At 46.0% G+C, this 18,275-nt stretch overlaps 1 protein-coding gene across 1 annotated transcript; it reads right to left on the reverse strand.

The window, feature by feature from the left end:
- Positions 1 to 2,446: 2,446 nt before the first annotated feature.
- On the reverse strand, positions 2,447 to 11,119 carry LOC120694001 (uncharacterized protein At2g29880-like). Its single transcript, XM_039977192.1, is given in 9 exon segments — positions 2,447 to 3,192; positions 3,779 to 3,805; positions 3,808 to 3,833; positions 3,836 to 4,109; positions 4,535 to 5,542; positions 6,080 to 6,199; positions 7,859 to 7,921; positions 10,327 to 10,386; positions 10,482 to 11,119. Coding segments are annotated over 5 exon segments (1,119 nt in total). The 5' UTR covers positions 4,877 to 5,542; positions 6,080 to 6,199; positions 7,859 to 7,921; positions 10,327 to 10,386; positions 10,482 to 11,119; the 3' UTR covers positions 2,447 to 2,742.
- Positions 11,120 to 18,275: the final 7,156 nt, after the last annotated feature.

Genomic DNA, 18,275 nt, shown 5'->3' on the forward strand with positions numbered 1-18,275 from the left:
TCAAATCTACCGAAGAAGTAGCACCAACAACCGAGGAAAACAAGGGCCCAGAAAACAGCAGTCGGAGTGAACGGAGCCCCGACTGCAAGAGGGCTATTTATACGCAGCGTCGAAAGCAGCACGGTAACCAAGTAACCACCTCGATAACCGTTCCAACCTCTCGCAGAAAAAAAAAGCTTCTTTCTCGCCAACACTGCGCAAGGGGACGGCGTATCGGGAAAGTCCGTCCTATTGGCATGACGAACAATCTTCAAGAAAGAAGAAGCGTTTCCTCCCGCCGATAGGGGGCTACTGTTGGGGGAAGCCACGAGCGCTGGGCACCCCCTCCTCGAACTTCCCGAATAACACCGTGTGGCGGCTGAGAAATCGCGCAAACCGGTTATGTGCCACCAAGTGCGAATATGTCTTCGGGATCCGAATACCTTACTCGGCTCTTACTCGCACCTAACGGCTGTCAGGAAACCAAGATGGCCGAAGGGGATTTCGGGGTCCAAATACCTATTCGGTCGCCAATGCGTATAGCGGCCAACGAATGAAGGGTTCGTCCGAGGGGGTTTTCGGAGTCCGGATACATATTCGGTACTTCGATGTGCAAAATGCATCATGAATGACCGAGACAGTCGAAGTGGTGTTCGGAGTCCGGATACCTGATCGGGACTTCGATACGCATAAAGGCTCGTATTCGACCGAGAAAGCCGAAAGGGTTTTTGGAGTCCGAATACCTATTCGGTCCTTCAATGCACATAACGCCTCACGAATGAGTAAATATGCTTAGGATCAGGTTAGGTAGAGGTCCCATAATGGTCCATGAAATGTATACGGCCTTGTATAAATAGGGCCCCTAAGTGTAATAAGAGGGGGATGGAATGAAATGGAATATACTTGAGGCTCCAACTTTACCTCTGCACATCTCGGTACTTCTATCATTCTATCCTCGGTGCTTTCGGGCCTCGCCGAAAGCATCATCGTTCTCCGTCTCGACTCCAGAGATATTCAGCCGGTAGCTGAATTCAACACTCTCTGCCTGAATTTTCGGGTTCAGGTAATCCCGAACTACTTGATCTTGCCTCAATCAATGAAACATATCACTAGATGTAAGAAAAAATAAGGGCAAGTAAATTATTAAAATTGAACATACTTCTATATAACTATATGTAGACATACATGACACATCAAACATTACAACTTAGTGCTTATACAAAGTTTACATGAATAAATAATATGCAATATACATCACAAATGTTAAAATAGTCATTGAATTTTGAAAATTCAGGTAGTTCGGGTACCGGGGCTCATTACCTGAATTACCCAAACTAAAATCGGGCTTTCACATCTACTATCCGAAATGTTAATTTGGTAGTTCGGGTTTGGGTCCGGGTTAGGATAATTCGGGCTCGGGTAGAGGGTATCGGGTTTTTTTACCACCCCTAACGGTATGGACCTATATGATACACTTTAAAAGGGCTATTTTCAAAGTTGATGGACATAAATGACACCCAAGAAAAATTAAGGGACCTCCCGTGCATTTATCTCTTTCAATATTTAATAGTAAAAGCAGGATAATTTGTTGAAAAAAGGTGGAAAGACATAAAAAATAATGGATACATGCAGTTTTTTCTCTTTAGATTTTATCTCAGGAGGACTTAGCATGTCGCATACACCAATTGCAAACTGAGATCAATGCCGCCTATGGTAGACAGATGTCACCTTGAGCAGAGTACAAGAATAATAAAATGATGGGCAGTTGAACTTTAGCAGGGTAGGGTTTCAAATTCAGGAGTGACCGGTGACTCATGATTTGTTTGAACTTACCAAGAGGAAAAGACCCAAGCACTGTACCGAAAGTTCTGAATTCTAAACTAGCAAAGGAAGCATAGTTAGAGAGAAACTGGGTCTATGCCCCTGTATTGCCACGTTTTTCTCTTAGAGGCTGTTTGTTTCACTGGAATTGAAAGTCATTCTATGAATGTGATTCCATTTCACATTCTACCTTGGAAATAAATCATCTGGAAAATGATTCAATTCTTTTTTTCTGTTTGGCTGTTCACAGAATTTATTTCTTGGAATCAAATTCTAATTGCTGTTTGGATACGTAAAACATCAACTTCTACGATTCTGTTGCTGCTACCTTCTCTACGATTCTATTGCTGCTGGCCTCTCTCTCTTCTCTCCTATCTCTCTTCTTTCTCTCTCCTCGCTCTCCTCTCTTCTCTCTCTTCTCTCTCTCCTCTCTCTAGCTTATCAGTACACAAACAGCACACACACTCTCTCTCTCTAGCTAATCAGTACACAAACAGCAGTTCATAGCTTATCAGTACACAAACAGCACTCTCTCTCTCTCTCTCTCTCTCTCTCTCTAGCTAATCAGTACACAAACAGCAGTTCATAGCTTATCAGTACACAAACAGCAGTTCATAATGCATAAGACACAAGATACTGGTACAGATAGCAAGACACAAGATACTGGTACAGATAGCATAACTAAATGGAGAAACAACAATGACAATGACAATGACAATCGCAACAGCTTATCAGTACACAAACAGCAGTGAACAAAGCAGTTTACAATGCATAAGACACAAGATGGACCGGTACAGATAGGCACCACTTGACATGAGTTTAGAAAGAAAAAAAGTGACAGCCACCATAAAAACTGGAGTTTCATCATCCAAAAGCAAGACTTATTTTTTCAGCATAGTAATTCAGTATCCATCTCTCACATCTTCAGTAGAGATATATTCCTCACTTCTTGAGTTGTTTTAAGAGACATTTCTTCCTCCTCTCCATTGGTAGGGCCAGCAGACTCTCGTACTGGCGTTCATCAGCTGTTAAAATATCAAACAAATCTAGCTCAGTGTCTTCATCCAATCCTTCTATCTTTTTCAATGTTCCAAGAATTTCTTTGGAGGTAGAGCGTTTCGGTGCCTCATCCTTAAGCGCTTCTGTGAACTTATCAAACTTTTCTGCCATCATGGAAGTAAAGGAGTCACCAGACCGCTGCCTTTTCAGACTTGCTGAGGTTGAAGATGAAGTAGGCTCTTTAATGCTAATCTCTTCCTTTTCCATTTCCTTTGAGCTATCTCCCGCTGTCCTTGCTGCCTCACCGGTTGCATGATCTTTACCAAACACCAAGCTAATTGAGTCCCAAAACAAGATAGTCTTGTACCTATACCCGTTTGCCTCCTTATTTTTCTGCAAGAATGATATGAATCAGCTCCTTATTTAACAAATCTAGGAAAAAAACAGCAACATGGAAATATAATTGTGCTATGGAAACTACTAATTCAGAATCAAACAGCTTTCAGGAATCATTTTATGACAGTACCAACTTGAGAGTATTCACAATTGGTAAAAAGGGCACTCACGGTATGACCAGCCCAAACATCAATTCAATCTAACATGAGCACAACATATCAATTGGATAAAAGGTCTAGGATATAAAATCATTTATCTAGGATTGCAAATAAGCCAACCAACAGCAACACGCCACATTAGTGGACAGGGTGTTGCTGCTGTGGCATAATACTGGTGCCCACAACCAGTGGTGACAGAAAATTCAATACTCCATCAAATATTCAGGCCTTATATGCTATTCTCTGTGGACGACATCTAAAAGCAGTAAGCACATTATGGATAAAGTAGTACATCACCATCATGACAGATGTTAAATGTAGACACAAGGACAAGTCAAATTTAGAAACAAACAGGAGGTACCAGAATTGGGCAGAAGACAGAAATCCATTGGAAAAGAAATGTGTTAATGCAAGTAGCTATTTACCTCGACGTAGGCTTCCCAAACTGCATCACACTATCAACAGATATTCTATTTTTGAGTCCCAACCAAATCCACTAGACCCAAGCATACCATTGATAACATTGCAATGTTTGTCAAATGCCTTGTTCCTCACCAAGATGTTGTCTTTTGTGATATCCACCCCACACTTCTCATGGACATTTTTTATAGCAGCTGTGTAGACATGAGATTTCCAACCATTTTGACATTTTTCTCCCTTGTTACAGTACTCCACCAGAGTCTCAAGCAGTGCCTTATCCATGTCATCGTTCCAAGCAACATATCCCCTCCCTGACTTCTTATTTTTCTCCATATTCTACAGCAAAGATTCAAAGTTAAGAACATATAGTTTAAACACATGTAGTCATACATCAATATACATAAAAAACACAAAAATAATTAATCATACATTTGAAGTAAACTTAATGACCACGTCTAGCTTGGTAATCAACAAACATCTGGTTAGCCATGGTGTCCCTAAACTCTGTCCACTCATTCGTTGATTGAACATGTGTAATCATACTCATTTCACTTTGAGCTTCACCAGATTCAGCAGATATCGCTTCATCAACTTGGTGTATGAGTAAACCATCCATGTCTCTTTGTCTACCAATTAGAAAATTGTGTAATATGCAGCAAGCATGAATGATCCTGATCTGCATTAATTTTTTATAGATAAGTTTGCATGCTTACCTAAACTCAAAATTGAAGTTTTTGGCTAGACTACTAACTATAATATACCTGATTTGGTAGTTCAAAGTATGAGTGACTTCTCAATATAGCCCACCTCATCTTCAACAGCCCAAATGTCCTCTCTATCACATTTCTAGCAGATGAATGACGCAAGTTGAAAAGTTCTTTTGCCGTGGATGGGTTGTGTCCTTGAGCAGCCCACTCGTTCAAATGATAACAAGTGGATCTATATGGAGCAAGAAATCCTGGTCCATTGGTGTACCCAGCATCTACTAGATAGTATTTACCATTTGGAACAGTAAATGCGTCGTCACGGGACATTGCATCACGTAGTACACGTGAATCCGATGCCGATCCTTCCCATCCCGCTAAAACATACACGAACTTCATGTGCCGATCGCAGACTCCTAGAACATTTGTGGTAATCTGCTGCTTCCTATTCCTTTATCTCCCTTGGTCAGCTAAAGGGACCAATACATCAATATGTGTGCCATCTAAGGCACCAAGGCAATCTTGAAACCATTTCCACTTGTAATCCTCGGGCTCTACAACTGACGGATCTGGAAGCTTAATAAATTCATGGCATAGTGATAGAACCCCTTGCAATACCTCATTGAAGTGGCAACTGATTGGCTCGAGACACCACCCATATCTGCTACGAATGATCCTCATCTTTATTCCATGGCCCACTATAAGCAAAAACATTGCAACTTTTTCTTCTACCGACACATTTAATGTGTCAGACATGGCACACCTCTCACGTAGGACTGCGCATAGGTCAAAAAATGACCTTTTAGTTAGGCGCAAACTGTCATAGCAATATACGTCTGAGCCCTGGTAAAGATTCCTAAGCATTTGTTTACGTCTTGCAACATCTCGCTCTGCCACTTCACTAGGATCAATGATATGTTTAGGTATTGTTCAATGATACCAATCTGCAATCATCCCCATGACGGCACCAACAAATAAAACAGCTAATCTCTTTCTCTTCTTCCTACGCTTCTCCCTGATCTGTGCCCTACTCATGCTAACCAATTCTACATTGTTCTCGGGCATCTGCACCGCATATATTAAATATAAAATTTATTAAACAGCATACATATCAAACAAATTTCATTTGTAGTACATATTTCATAGAACATACCATGGCAGCATACATTGATGTATTAAATAATATACAAACTGAGCACTAAGATTTATGAACAGTGACTAACTCATATTATTTTGCTAATGCACTAACACTTCTGATTTAAGCAGGAAACAGTCACAAGCATCCAATGGAAAAGGCCATCAGTTCAATGCAGACTATTCACTATTCAGCTAAGTCCACACAATTGCAAGGACACAACATAGTAGGACCTCATTTTGAATCTCTGCACCTAAACAACACCTTAGGTCCCAAAATCAAGATAGTTTCAGAATGGAGTGAACCAAACACTGCTGAATTAACTACTGGTATTTTAAGTGCAAGAAAAAACAGAGGAATATGGGCAACTATTGAAGAACCATAGCAGTTTATGAATACTAGTATAAATCAGAGCTCATGGGTACGGGATATACAAGCATGAGAATATTTATGATAAATTTTATCACCTTAGCAGATTTGTCCAATGAGCCTGTAATGAAATTCGATCAATCCGATGATTTCGACAGTGATGAAATCTTCTTCTGATATCCAAATTCCTTATCCGACTCTTTCAGCAGTTTTCTAGTCTAAATAAAATTCAAAAACATCCCATGAATGATTAGGACAAAAGAATAAACAAGTTTAGAAATAATCGACACGCAACCAACGAGTACCAGAGTGCAGAGTCCACAATGCTCACCTCGCTGGGAAATCCCCCGATTCAGCTCAGATCTGACCTCAACCGGGGAAGCCACCCCACGCGTCGTGCGTGCGTCCCCCACAGCCCGCGTGGAGATGGAGATCTCTGTCCTCCCTCCTGGCCGTGGCGGCGGCGGTGGCTGCGGAGGTGGCCGGCCTTGGAACCGACGGAGCGGAGGTCGCCGGACTAGAGACGGACAGCGGAGGTCGCTCTCCTGGGAATGGACGGAGCAGAGGTCGCCGGAGGTCGCAAGCAACGGAGAGGACGGAACGGAGGTCGCTGCGAGGCCACTCAGCGGAGGTCTTCAGCCATGGAGAGAAGCGGAGGTCGAAGATCGACGTGGAGGAGGACGTCTTGTCTAGATCCGGTCATTGTTGGAGCACAGGATGGAGGGCGTGGTGCTAGAAAACCCTAGCCGCCATGGCGTCGGGTGCCAAGGGTCGGGAACGAGGAGGGGAGTCGCGAGGGAGACGAGAATCGCTTTCTCGTTCTGAGCCCGTGAATCTGTCGTAGCTTTGGTTTCTAGGCCTGGAAACATCCGGAATGTGGCTTTCTGATTCCGGTGGAGAGACAAACAGGCTAGGCCTGGAAATATCTGGTCGGTCTTGCGCTGTCTGGCCTGGCTCAAGTTCTCTAATTATCTCTTCCCAATGTGGATTACAAGTCACAGTGAGAAAGAAATTTGGTTTTCCATACTTTTGCACCAAGGCCATGGCATCCATGTATCGTCGTTTCATATCCCTTCCTTAGCTGCAGCAGCTTCACCTTTTTCTGCAGGTTCAAGTGGTCTGCTAAGGTTGGAACTTGTCCATTACACCATCATTGGGGATTGCAAATCCACAAGTGAACTATTTTTCTAATGGGTAGCACAATGAATAACAATCCAGGTGCATTGTAATACAATTCTAATCTTTAAATTTCAAACGGATGAGAAAGTGTTTCTGAAAGTGAACTGGCTAGGTACTGGTAATTCAATGGCGCAATTTTCAGTTAATCATGAGGTGAGATTAGATGTAGGTGAATCTCAAACTGCACTAAATAAACGCAATGCCATTAATCATAACCTGCAGATAACTACTATACTGCCAATCTAATGGTGCAGGGTAACCTTACAGTTGACGTTTTATTCTAATCCTTTGAAACAGCATGCTTTCCCATTTTATTCAACTATGCATGATTATCCACAGATATTATCCCATGGAAACAGGACACATGGTTGCAGGACATGTCAGGACACTCCGTTGAAGTATTATTGCCCAAAATCAACCAATCAGATTACTTTAATGTAATTAGTTTAAAGCTCTTGTCACAGAACTAAGCAATGTACTACAGGTTCAGTTCAATTCTATGGATATTCAGGTTTATATCACTTTTGAACTAAAAGGAAATCCAAGAATGTAAGGACCACAATTGCAATTTCACATTGTCAGACAGCTAACAGGAACAATAGAAGACATAGCAATGCATTATTAACTAATAAATTCATGGCAATGCATCATTTAATAACCAAAGCCTAGGAAAGGATGGCACAGGTAGGAAGGCTTACCGCTTCTTATCTTTTCAAAAGCAGCAATCAGTGGCAACAGCAAATAGTTGAATTCAGCAACACCTAACAATCAAGCAAAAATGTGTGAGGTTCATATATGTAAATGATATGCAACAAGAATCACATAAAATAGATTGCTCATCAACAATCATATAAAATAGATTGCTCGAACAGATACATTACCACCATAAACTTCCTATTTTAACCCCCCCCCCCCCCACCCCCCCCCCCCACCCCCCCAAAAAAAAACAAAAGCATAGACGACACTCAGTGTTAGTACCAGTCAGAACTACCTATCAGCAAGTGCAGCTGTTAGCCCCAGTCCAACACAATCATTAATCCACACAAGGGAATTCTAGCACATGGGTTTGCTGCAGGACACCACCAGTTAACTCTGCTATTAACCACCACCCATCAATCTTTGGTATTACACTGTTTTTGAAGAGATCTTGTCTGGTTAGCACAAGGATCTGGGCGTTCAACTAAATAGCCACAATCATGTTTCCTCATCTATAGGTACAATAGCCATGTCCAGGTTCATGAAACAGTGAGAGGAACTGGTAAAGGAACTGGCAATGGCCATGATAATTGGAGATAACCATCTAATGTCTAGCAAGGCCCACAGCTGTGCATTCATGTGCGCTTAGACGGTTTGAAAAATCAATGGCACACAAGCTATTCAGCAACTAAAGCATGGATTTGTGAACCAAAGTAAGCATGAATCAGCAATGAAGTAGAGAAATCATGAGAAAAAAAAGGAATGCGATACTACAATTAGACTTAGATCTGGTATGCAAGGAAGCAAAATACAAAGTTTGAAGTAAACATGGAACTCAGCCACATACATAAGCAATCTTAGAAGGAAATTGTATGAAGTACCCAGAAATACGAAGTACAGGAAGAATTAGGAGAATTACCAGCAGGGAGTTTCAGTCAGTGGTTGTCTTGATGATCCCCAAGTGAAGAATTATGGAAAAAGTTCAAAAAGAAAGGGAAACTAAAAAGAACACTAACTTCTAAATAGGTACTCCAGCTACATGGTTAACTTTCCAACCCATTCATCGACCATTCCATAGTCAATGCTGAGCTCCCTCAATGGTGGAATGTTCTCCATTGCAAAGATCATGAGGTGTGGGTAAGATGCATTGTAATGATCAAACAGCACAAACTGGACAAACACGTTTGGACTGCAACTGTGGCTGAAATAACATGCCACATTCCTTGCCCTTGATACGTCAATTGCAAAGTTTAACTCAGGAATAGCAGGATGGTCTGCACAGACCTAGAGCAAACCCCTAATGCTCCCAACCACACATCACGTAAACATTACGATTCACTCAACAGTCAACACATAATCATATTGTCATAGATCATTCAACACAAATGAGTCGACCGAGCACAACACAATCAAGCAATACCCACCATGAGAGTCTGACAGTGAATTGAGTGGAGAACCGAGGGAAGATGGGTCGTACTCACTTGTATGACCTCAACGCAGCAAACATCCAAGGCTTCCAGCCAGCCTCCCGGTGTGTACGAAGCACAACACTATCGATCAATATCCACCATCAGCAATGTTAGGCTAGGCGCTAGGCGGATTCTAGGCGGTGACCCACCGCCTAGAGCCTAGGCGGGATTAAGCGGGATTAGGCGTTTCAAGGCGTTTTCCTAGGCGGTACAATATACTACGTATACTTCACCATATACTCTAAAAAGAAAAGGAAAAATGAGGAACTAGTGAGCCTTGAATTGAAAAGAAAGGCCCAAAGCAGCCCACCAAACCAGCCCAACCCGAATCTCAACCCCACTCCCACCTTATCCATTCGATTCCATCACCTCTGCCTCCAACCCGCCGCCGCCTCTGCCCAGTCCGCCCGCCTGCCCGCCTGCGACACGCAGGCCGCTGTTCCTCCTCCTCCTCCTCCGCGCCCGCCCCTGCCTCCTCCTCCTTCGCCGCGCGCACGCCCCTACCACCTCCTCCGCCGCGTGCACGCCCCTACCTCCTCCTCTGCCGCCGCCCGTCCCCTGCTTCCTCCCCCGCCGGCGCCGACGAGCTGGCGCCGCCTAGGGGTCCGCCTACCCCCTAGGCGAGGCGGTACCCTGCCGCCTAGCGCATAAGCGCGCCTAGGCGAGCGCGGAATAGCGCCTTGTGGAACATTGACCATCAGAGAGGAATCCAGTGGAGAACCGAGATACCCTTGCCTCCTCCTCCGCCGCCGCCGCTCTCTGCTCTGCCTCATCCCCGGGTCGCCGGATCTGCCTCGTCCCCGGCCCCTACCACCTCCCCCGCCGGCGCCGATGAGCTAGCGCCGCCTAGGGGTCCGCCTACCCCCTAGGCGAGGCGGTACCCCACCGCCTAGCGCATAAGCGCGCCTAGGCGAGCGCGGAATAGCGCCTTGTGGAACATTGACCATCAGAGAGGAATCCAGTGGAGAACCGAGATAGAAACAGAGAGGAATGGGTATGACCTGAACGTAGCAAACATCCAAGGCTGCCGGCCACCCTCCCGCCGTGTAAGAAGCACAACCCTATCGATCAATATCCAGCATGAGAGAGGAATCCAGTGGAGAACAGAGAGATAAACAGAGTACAGTGGAGAACCGAGAGAGGAATGGAGCCGTACCTTTGGTGTGTGCAAGGGGAATAGCAGCTAGCAAGTCCAGGCACTGCTTTTGTAGGCGCGAGAATCTCCAACTCGCTTCCTTCTTCGTGGTTCCTGGAGCGGTTGCTTGACGGCCGTCAACACGGTTGCCAAGAACGTGGCACCTTCATGCGCGCGTGGAGGCGACCCGACCCAGCTTGGCGTAGAGGCGCGCCAACGGCCCGGCATGGAGGACATGCGGAGGTGGCCCAACGCAGCGTTGGATCCAGGCCGGCGTAGAGGCGCACCGGCGTGGCGGCGGCCCGGCCTGGAGGCGCATCTGACGGCCGGCGTGCATGTGGCCCAGGGCGGCGTGTACCGGCATGGCGGCGGCTCGGCCTGGAGACGGATCTGGGCGACCGGCGTGACGGCGACCCGCGTGATGGCGACCGGCGTCCCGACGACCCGCCTGACGGCGACCATGGATCCAGTCCGGGGGTGGCGCGGCGGCGGAAGAGCGGGACGGGGTCGGCCGAGGCGGGCTCCGACGGAGGATGGGACGGATCTGGGTGACCGGCGTGACGGCGACCGTGGGTCCAGTCCGGGGGTGGCGCGGCGGCGGAAGAGCGGGATAGGGTCAGCCGAGGCGGGCTCCGACGGAGGTTGGGGTGCGGCGGCGGCGGAGGCGAAGCGAGGGTCTCGGGTCGGCAGCGGGTGGAGCTGGGGAGGGTGTATGGGCCGGCCCATGCACATGCTGAGCGCGGGGTGAGGACGGCCCACGCGGGGGAGGGCGCGTGGGGCGTCTTTTTTATTTTTATATTTTTTGAAAATATTTTTTATAAAAATATATTTTCAATTTCACAATTTACAGTTTTGTACCCCTACCGCCCGCCAGGAGGCGGCAGGGGGCCTGCCGCCCGCAGGATGGCGGCAAGGACTTATATGTAAATAAAAAAAATATTTTCGCGGAGGCCCTTGGCGGGAGCCTGCCGCCCCCCGCCGCAAATAAATTTTTTTTTATTTACATATAAGTACCTGCCACCCTCCTGCCGGGCGGCAGGCCCCCTGCCGCCCCCTGGCGGGCGGTAGGGGGTACAAAACTGTAAAACCTAAAACCAAAAATATATTTCTGTAAATTTTTTTTGAAAAATACAAAAATAAAAAAGACGCGGCGCGTGGGTGGGGGTTTTTCATTTTTATATTTAAAAAATCCGAAATTTCAAAAATATACTACGGAGTAAAACATTTTCAAAAATATACACCTACCACCAATTCACCGAACGGTAGGGTGCCTACCGCACCCCCAAGTGCGGTAGGGACCTAAATGTAAAATAAACATAGTTTTATTTGCAACGAAGTCCTTACGCGGGGAGCCGTACGTGGGCCGGGCGGTAGGTGACCCACCGCACCTGGGCCGAGCGGTAGGTGACCCACTGCACCTGGGCCGAGCAGTAGGTACCTACCGCACTCCGGAGGAGCGATAAGTACTTTACCGCTCTCTGGCCTAGCGGTAGGATCCTGCCCCTTCCAAATTTCAGCCCTCCCACCTCATTATCTCCGGTTCCTTTCCAGTGAGTTTATGTCCCAGGCTGCAGATGTGGTGGAAGCGGCATATTACTAGAGAAAGGCTGAGGAGGGAAAAGCAGGACAATCAAGCAAATCTGTACGATAACTCATAAAGTAAACTCATATTAGACATACAATCCGAAGTTCTTAACCACCCTTTACAGCGCGTGTCTTCTTCTTCTTCCTCTGCGCGTTGACATGGTCAACGGAGTAGGTGTGACGCTCCGGAGACCTAGCAACTCTGCTGGGGCGACTGGTGGCCTCAGGCGTCTGCTGGACGTAGGGTGGATCCTGCGTCCATGGAGGTGGTGCACCTCCCATCTGCGACTGGCCGATGACGTCGTGCGGTGCGGTCGTGGCGTCCAAGTCTTCCATTGTGAATATAAGGTCATCGCTGACATGCGTGTCAACCCAAGCTGGGAAAAGGAGAAAGACACGTGAAGATATGTTCGAAAGCATTATTGTAAGCGGATATATTATTTTCATTGTACCTAGACGTAGAGATCTAGAAGCACCTACATCCGTAGGTGTGGCAGAGGAAGGGCCCGTCTCCGTCGGGTGCTAATATCCTGCATCGAAAACTCATGCTAAGGTGCATTCATTATAAAATCATACGATACAAGTGAATATGAAAGGTGAACCATGAACCTTACCGGTGTATGTCGGTGTGTGCTGCGGTGGTTGCATGGGCACGAATGGCCTGGGTGTGTGCATTCCTGGAAATGGATACGGCTGCTGCATCCAAGAACCATAACCAGGTACGAACTGTGCTGGGTGGCCATGAAAGACGCCTCGGTGTGTGGCCCCGTTGGCGGGACGACATGCTGTGCAGCGTCGTCCCAGGGGTCGACCCAAGACCTTAGCTTAATGACCCAGGAGGCCGAGTAGGGCACCCCCAACTTGTTCAACCTGCAATGCATGTACAGATATTAGCATTTAGCAATGACTTTACAATAATGCAATATTAAAATTTCTTACCTATGGTCGTTCCGTGATACTCGATCAAACGAACGGGCCACTGGATATGGCTAATGTTGACCAAACTATCTCATGACTCTATCTGGCATATGTGGCTCAACAGCCACATCGTAGACCAAGACAGCAGTAGTCAGCCATAAATCTTGGCTCGCGGTGCAGAGTGGAGTCAAACCTTGTGGTGCATGGAAGCCGACAAGAGGATCTAGGTACGACTCCCATAGCACGTCATCTGGTGATAGGCAATCCATCAAGCGTCGGAACTCCGGGATTGCTCGTCGCACTTGGCCGGTTGCCCAGGGTGGCTGCAGGATAAGTCAAAACGTAAGTACGGTTCGCATTGTAAGAAAAATTGGCAAACCATGTATAAATATATAATTCATAACTCTAAGCTGTGTACCTCTCGAGAGTACTAGAGACTCCCCATAGTAGGCCCCTCCGCCAAGAGGTCACTGTACATGTCCGGACCGTACGGTGACTGGTCTACGATAGGCCGCCCGATGGCGATCCTCTCATACGACCACAGCTGCAGAAGGAGCGGGCAGCCCGTGAGGACTGCATTTTCTTCACTCTTCTGGCATGCGTCACAAAGGCCACAATATGTGGCCGCAAGCACTGCTGAACCCCAAGAGTACACCGGCACCTCCCCCTGAGCCGCGTCTGAGATCTCCTGTGCGTAGACACCGAGAACCTTATCGACGCTCGCCCCATGTGTGTTGTTGAACATGGTCGTGCCAAATAGCCATAGCAGGTACACCTCAAACGACCTGTCCACACTATACTCATCAGCATCCTGAGCTAGGTACATCGACTGCACATGGTTTGTAAGTCCATTAGTCTAAGAAGTCTGGAGAGCGTGAACTATTTTTGACAAGGATACATAACATTACGTACCTGAAACTAGAGAAACCAAGACTTCGACGGACCATACGCTCTAGCTGGGTGCGCGTTGACCTCGCCTAAGCCATCCATACGCTGCACGTTCTGAAACCGACCCTCTAGCTCGTCCTTCCAGGTGGAGGGTACCACACGGGGTCCGACTGCCTGCCCGGCGATCGGGATTCCAAGCAAGTAGGCCACGTCCTGTAAGGTAGGTGCCATCTCCCTGCACGGGAAGTGGAAAGTGTGCGTCTCAAGCCTCCATCTCTCAACGAGAGCTGTCAGGAGGGACCAGTCGAGCTGCACAATCCGACTCTCCAGAAGACAGCCCCAAGTGAGGAGGCCTGCCTCCATCAACCTGTTCAAAATGTTTGTTAGCTTATCATTCAGTACTGTAATAAATGCAATGAAGCAAAGAAATTAAAGTAATACCTGCCAGCCCCACGATCATCCACAGGGAGCACCTCCGCCGGTGGACGACACCGTAAGGCAAGTGGCTGCTGGTGCAGTACCGCAAGACGGAAGGCCCGATGCTCCGAGTCAATAGTCGTGTCTAGTAGAACGGGCGTCGGAGGGTACCGTTCCGCCATATCTGGAAAATGGACTGAAAACAATGTAAGTAGCGTAAGATTCATAAATCAATTAAAGCACTTAATATTAAAGTACATAACAATAAAGAACATAATATTAAATTACATAATATTAAAGTACATGACAAAAAAGAACATAATATTAAATTACATAATATTATAGTACATAATATTACATTGTACCGACACATCAATTAAAGCACATAAAATTAAAGTACACAACAATGACAGTACAGAAATAGATACATTATTCTCCAAACTAATAACTAAAAGCACATTGATCCTATCAGTAGGGTCGCCTGAAATCTGGTGGTGCTCCATCATTAGGGTTGCTTGATGGTCCAGTCTCAGTTTTGTCTGCTATTGCATTTAGAGGACACTTCTTGTAATTGTGGCCAAACTCTCCACATTGGTTTCATCGCTTTGGTGTCTTCCCCGCCTCGGACTCATCCAAACTGTTCCGAATCCGACGCGTCTGGCGACGCCCTTTTCCTCTCTTAGCACCTTCATCTGGTATGTACATTTTTGGGTGCCTATCCTCGATGAAAGGTCCCAAAATTCCTACGGAGTATACCTCATGTGACCAAGTAAGCACTGCTGCATCCTTTGTGAAGTACGGAGAAACAAATGCGCTTGGTTCAAGACCAGCCACCGAGCACGAAGCAATAAGGTGCGAGCATGGAACATGCAACAGTGATGGTTTTTTGCAAGAGCAAAATACTTGGCCGTTATGCTGAATCAATAATTCTTGTTGCGCTCGCTGACTAAGTACTCCAGCCCTAGCTCAGTCTGAGCAGCAAATCACAAACCGTAGCTCCCTTGTCCCCATTGTTTTGACACTATGTGTATGTGCCTTCTCTACTTTCTCTGCCATGTGTTCTATGATCCTAGAGCAGAACTCAACACCAGGGACATTCATATGGACAGTTGCAGCCATGTACCGCTCCCTGATGTACCTTGCACAACCATACAGGATGAACTCAACTATGCCCACTAGCGGGAGGCGACGTGCATTACGCATGACCATGTTGTAACACTCTGCATGGTTCATAGTCTTGATGTCGTACCGACAACCATCTGTATCATACAAAAACGACCACTTCTCATTCGGTGCATCTCTGATCCAATGAGAGAATGGTCTTCTAGAGACTTCCTCTTGCGATTGCCTCCTACTTGAAGTAGAGGCCCGTGCCTCTTCACTCTTAGCGGTCATCTCATCAAGCATCTTCCAGATAGCATTGAACTTTCTTTGTTGGTTCTGAACGCAAAGCCTCTTGAACAGGTTAATCAGGTCCTGGTTCTTGAATCGTTCATAGAAGTTTGCACCCATATGCCGTATGCACCACCTATTTCTGACATCAGGCCATATGGCAGGGCCTCTATTGCTGCCCTTTTGCATCCCCTCTATTGCTGCTAGCAAACCTGAATGCCTATCACTGATTAGGCAAACACCAGGACGTTCAGCGACCACATGCCACTTCACCCTTTCAAGGAACCAATACCAACTCTCTGTGTTCTCGCTCTCAACAAAAGCAAATGTGATTGGAATGATCTGATTGTTACAATCTACACCTATTGCTGTAAGTATGGTGCCTTTGTATTTTCCAGTCAAGAAAGTGCCGTCAATGCAGAGCACAGGGGGGCAATACTGAAATGCCTTCACACAAGCACCAAGACAAAAAAATGCTCACTGCAGAATGCTAGGCCCAGCTCTGAAGCTCGGGAGGTGGTAGGTATCATATGCGCTGCCATGATTCCTGGCAACAATTTTGGACAACATGTTAGGCAGATTATCATACGATGCTTCGAATGTGCCAAACCTCATCTCGAACACCTTTTGCTTCGCTCTCCATGCCTTGACATAGCTGATTGTGTAATGGAATGTTTGTTCAATATGTCTGATGATTAGCCTTGGCTCGTAGTCCATCTTATCAATAATTAAACCATACATATGTCTGGCAATGAATGAAGATGTTATATTGTGGTGTGTTTGCTCAACACCTGCCGCATAACAACTATGCTCTGTAACAATCGAGCACTCCCAATGAGTCTTCCATATTCCCTTGTATGCATGTACTCGCCATGTGCAATCATCTTTGACGCACTTGACATCATATTCTTTGCTGCCAGACTTGACAACTCTGAATTCCTTCCTTAGAGACACAGACCACCGCTTCACAGCCTCCTTAACTTCATCAATGGATTTGTATTTTGCCCCCAGCGCTACTTCATTCGCTTGATACTCCCAGTCCTCATGCTTGCCATCTTGAATCACAGGATTGCCAAAACCACATTCCTTCCACTTAGCTAGCACTGTGTAACCCTCATCATCTGAATAGTCCTCGACTTCATCCATCTCGAGTGCCCCCCGGTCTTCTTCCTCCATCCGTTCAACGATTCTAGGTATCCTCTCACCTTCATCGGCCACACCTTCTGGTTCTGCTTGAGTGCCATGCCCAACTGGTTTATCATCCTCTTCTACCTCTTCTGCCTCTGCTTCTTCTTCATTCACTGGAGCACTTAGCTAGATACCAACCACAATCCAAAGCCGCCTGCATATACGTCTTCCAATCTTCGGTGTTTGGTATCAGCATTAATTCCCACTGGTCTCCTTCTACACCCCAATTGGTCATAGTTTGCACGGTCAACACTTATGTCTCTGGGTTAACATTTAATCCACGCTCCAGCTAGTTATGTATTGATGCAAAGCTCCTCTCTAGGGGTCTATTTATGGCTTTGATGGTGGACTTCAATGATGACAGTTAACACCATATTCATCATGAATAACATGATTGTAGTCACCCATATAAATTTGGAACCGCAGCCTGTTGGACATATCTGTACAGGTACGGAGAAGTCATCAATCATACTTATTCGAACTAATAATGGAAAACTCTCTACCGCACTTTATCTAAGGTGCAGTATAGATCCTACTTTACTACCTAGGCAAACTAAGAGCGTACATCATAAACAAAAAAGACTAAGCACTAATCACTAATCATACATGACTAATCACTAATTACATATTCACTAATCACTAAATCACTAATTACTACTAATCACTAAATCAGTACTAATCACTAAATCACTATTAATCACTAATTACTACTAATCCCTAAATCACTACTAATCACTAAATCACTACTACTCACTAAATCACTAAGTACTACTAATCACTAAATTAATACTAATCACTAAATCACTACTCATCAGTAATTACTACTAATCACTAAATCACTACTAATCACTAATCACTAAATCACTACTACTCAGTAAATCACTAATTACATAATAAATCTACATTTCTTTTATTACCTGCACGTCGACGTTCCGGCAGGGCTTCGCCGCCTTCCTCCTCCCTCACCCTCACCCCTCACTGGAAAGGAAGCGGAGAGAATGAGGTGGGAGGGCTGTATTTTGCCTTATATAAGAGAGTAGGAACCTACCGCTCAGTATGGTACCTACCGCTCCTCTGGATGGCGGTAGGGCACCCACCGCTCCTCTGGCTGGTAGATTCCCTACCGCTCGGCCCAAGTGCGGTAGGTTCCCGGCCCACCCACAGTCCCCGGCCCAAGGGCCTGCATGTAAGGAAAATTATGTTTTTCATACATACAGATCCCTACCACACTTCCTAAATACGGTAGGGACCCTACCGCTTCTCCACCGAGCGGTAGGGTTATATTTTTGAAAATTATTTGTTCCGTAGTATATTTTTGAAATTTCAGTTTTTTTAATATAAAAATGAAAAACCTACGGCGCGCGGGGGGTAAAGTGATGCACGAAACTCACACTTTAAAGGAGTAGAGATATTACATAAACATAAAAA

This window comes from Panicum virgatum, unplaced genomic scaffold, assembly GCF_016808335.1.
Source record: "Panicum virgatum strain AP13 unplaced genomic scaffold, P.virgatum_v5 scaffold_1680, whole genome shotgun sequence".
NCBI classification, from domain to species: domain Eukaryota; kingdom Viridiplantae; phylum Streptophyta; class Magnoliopsida; order Poales; family Poaceae; genus Panicum; species Panicum virgatum.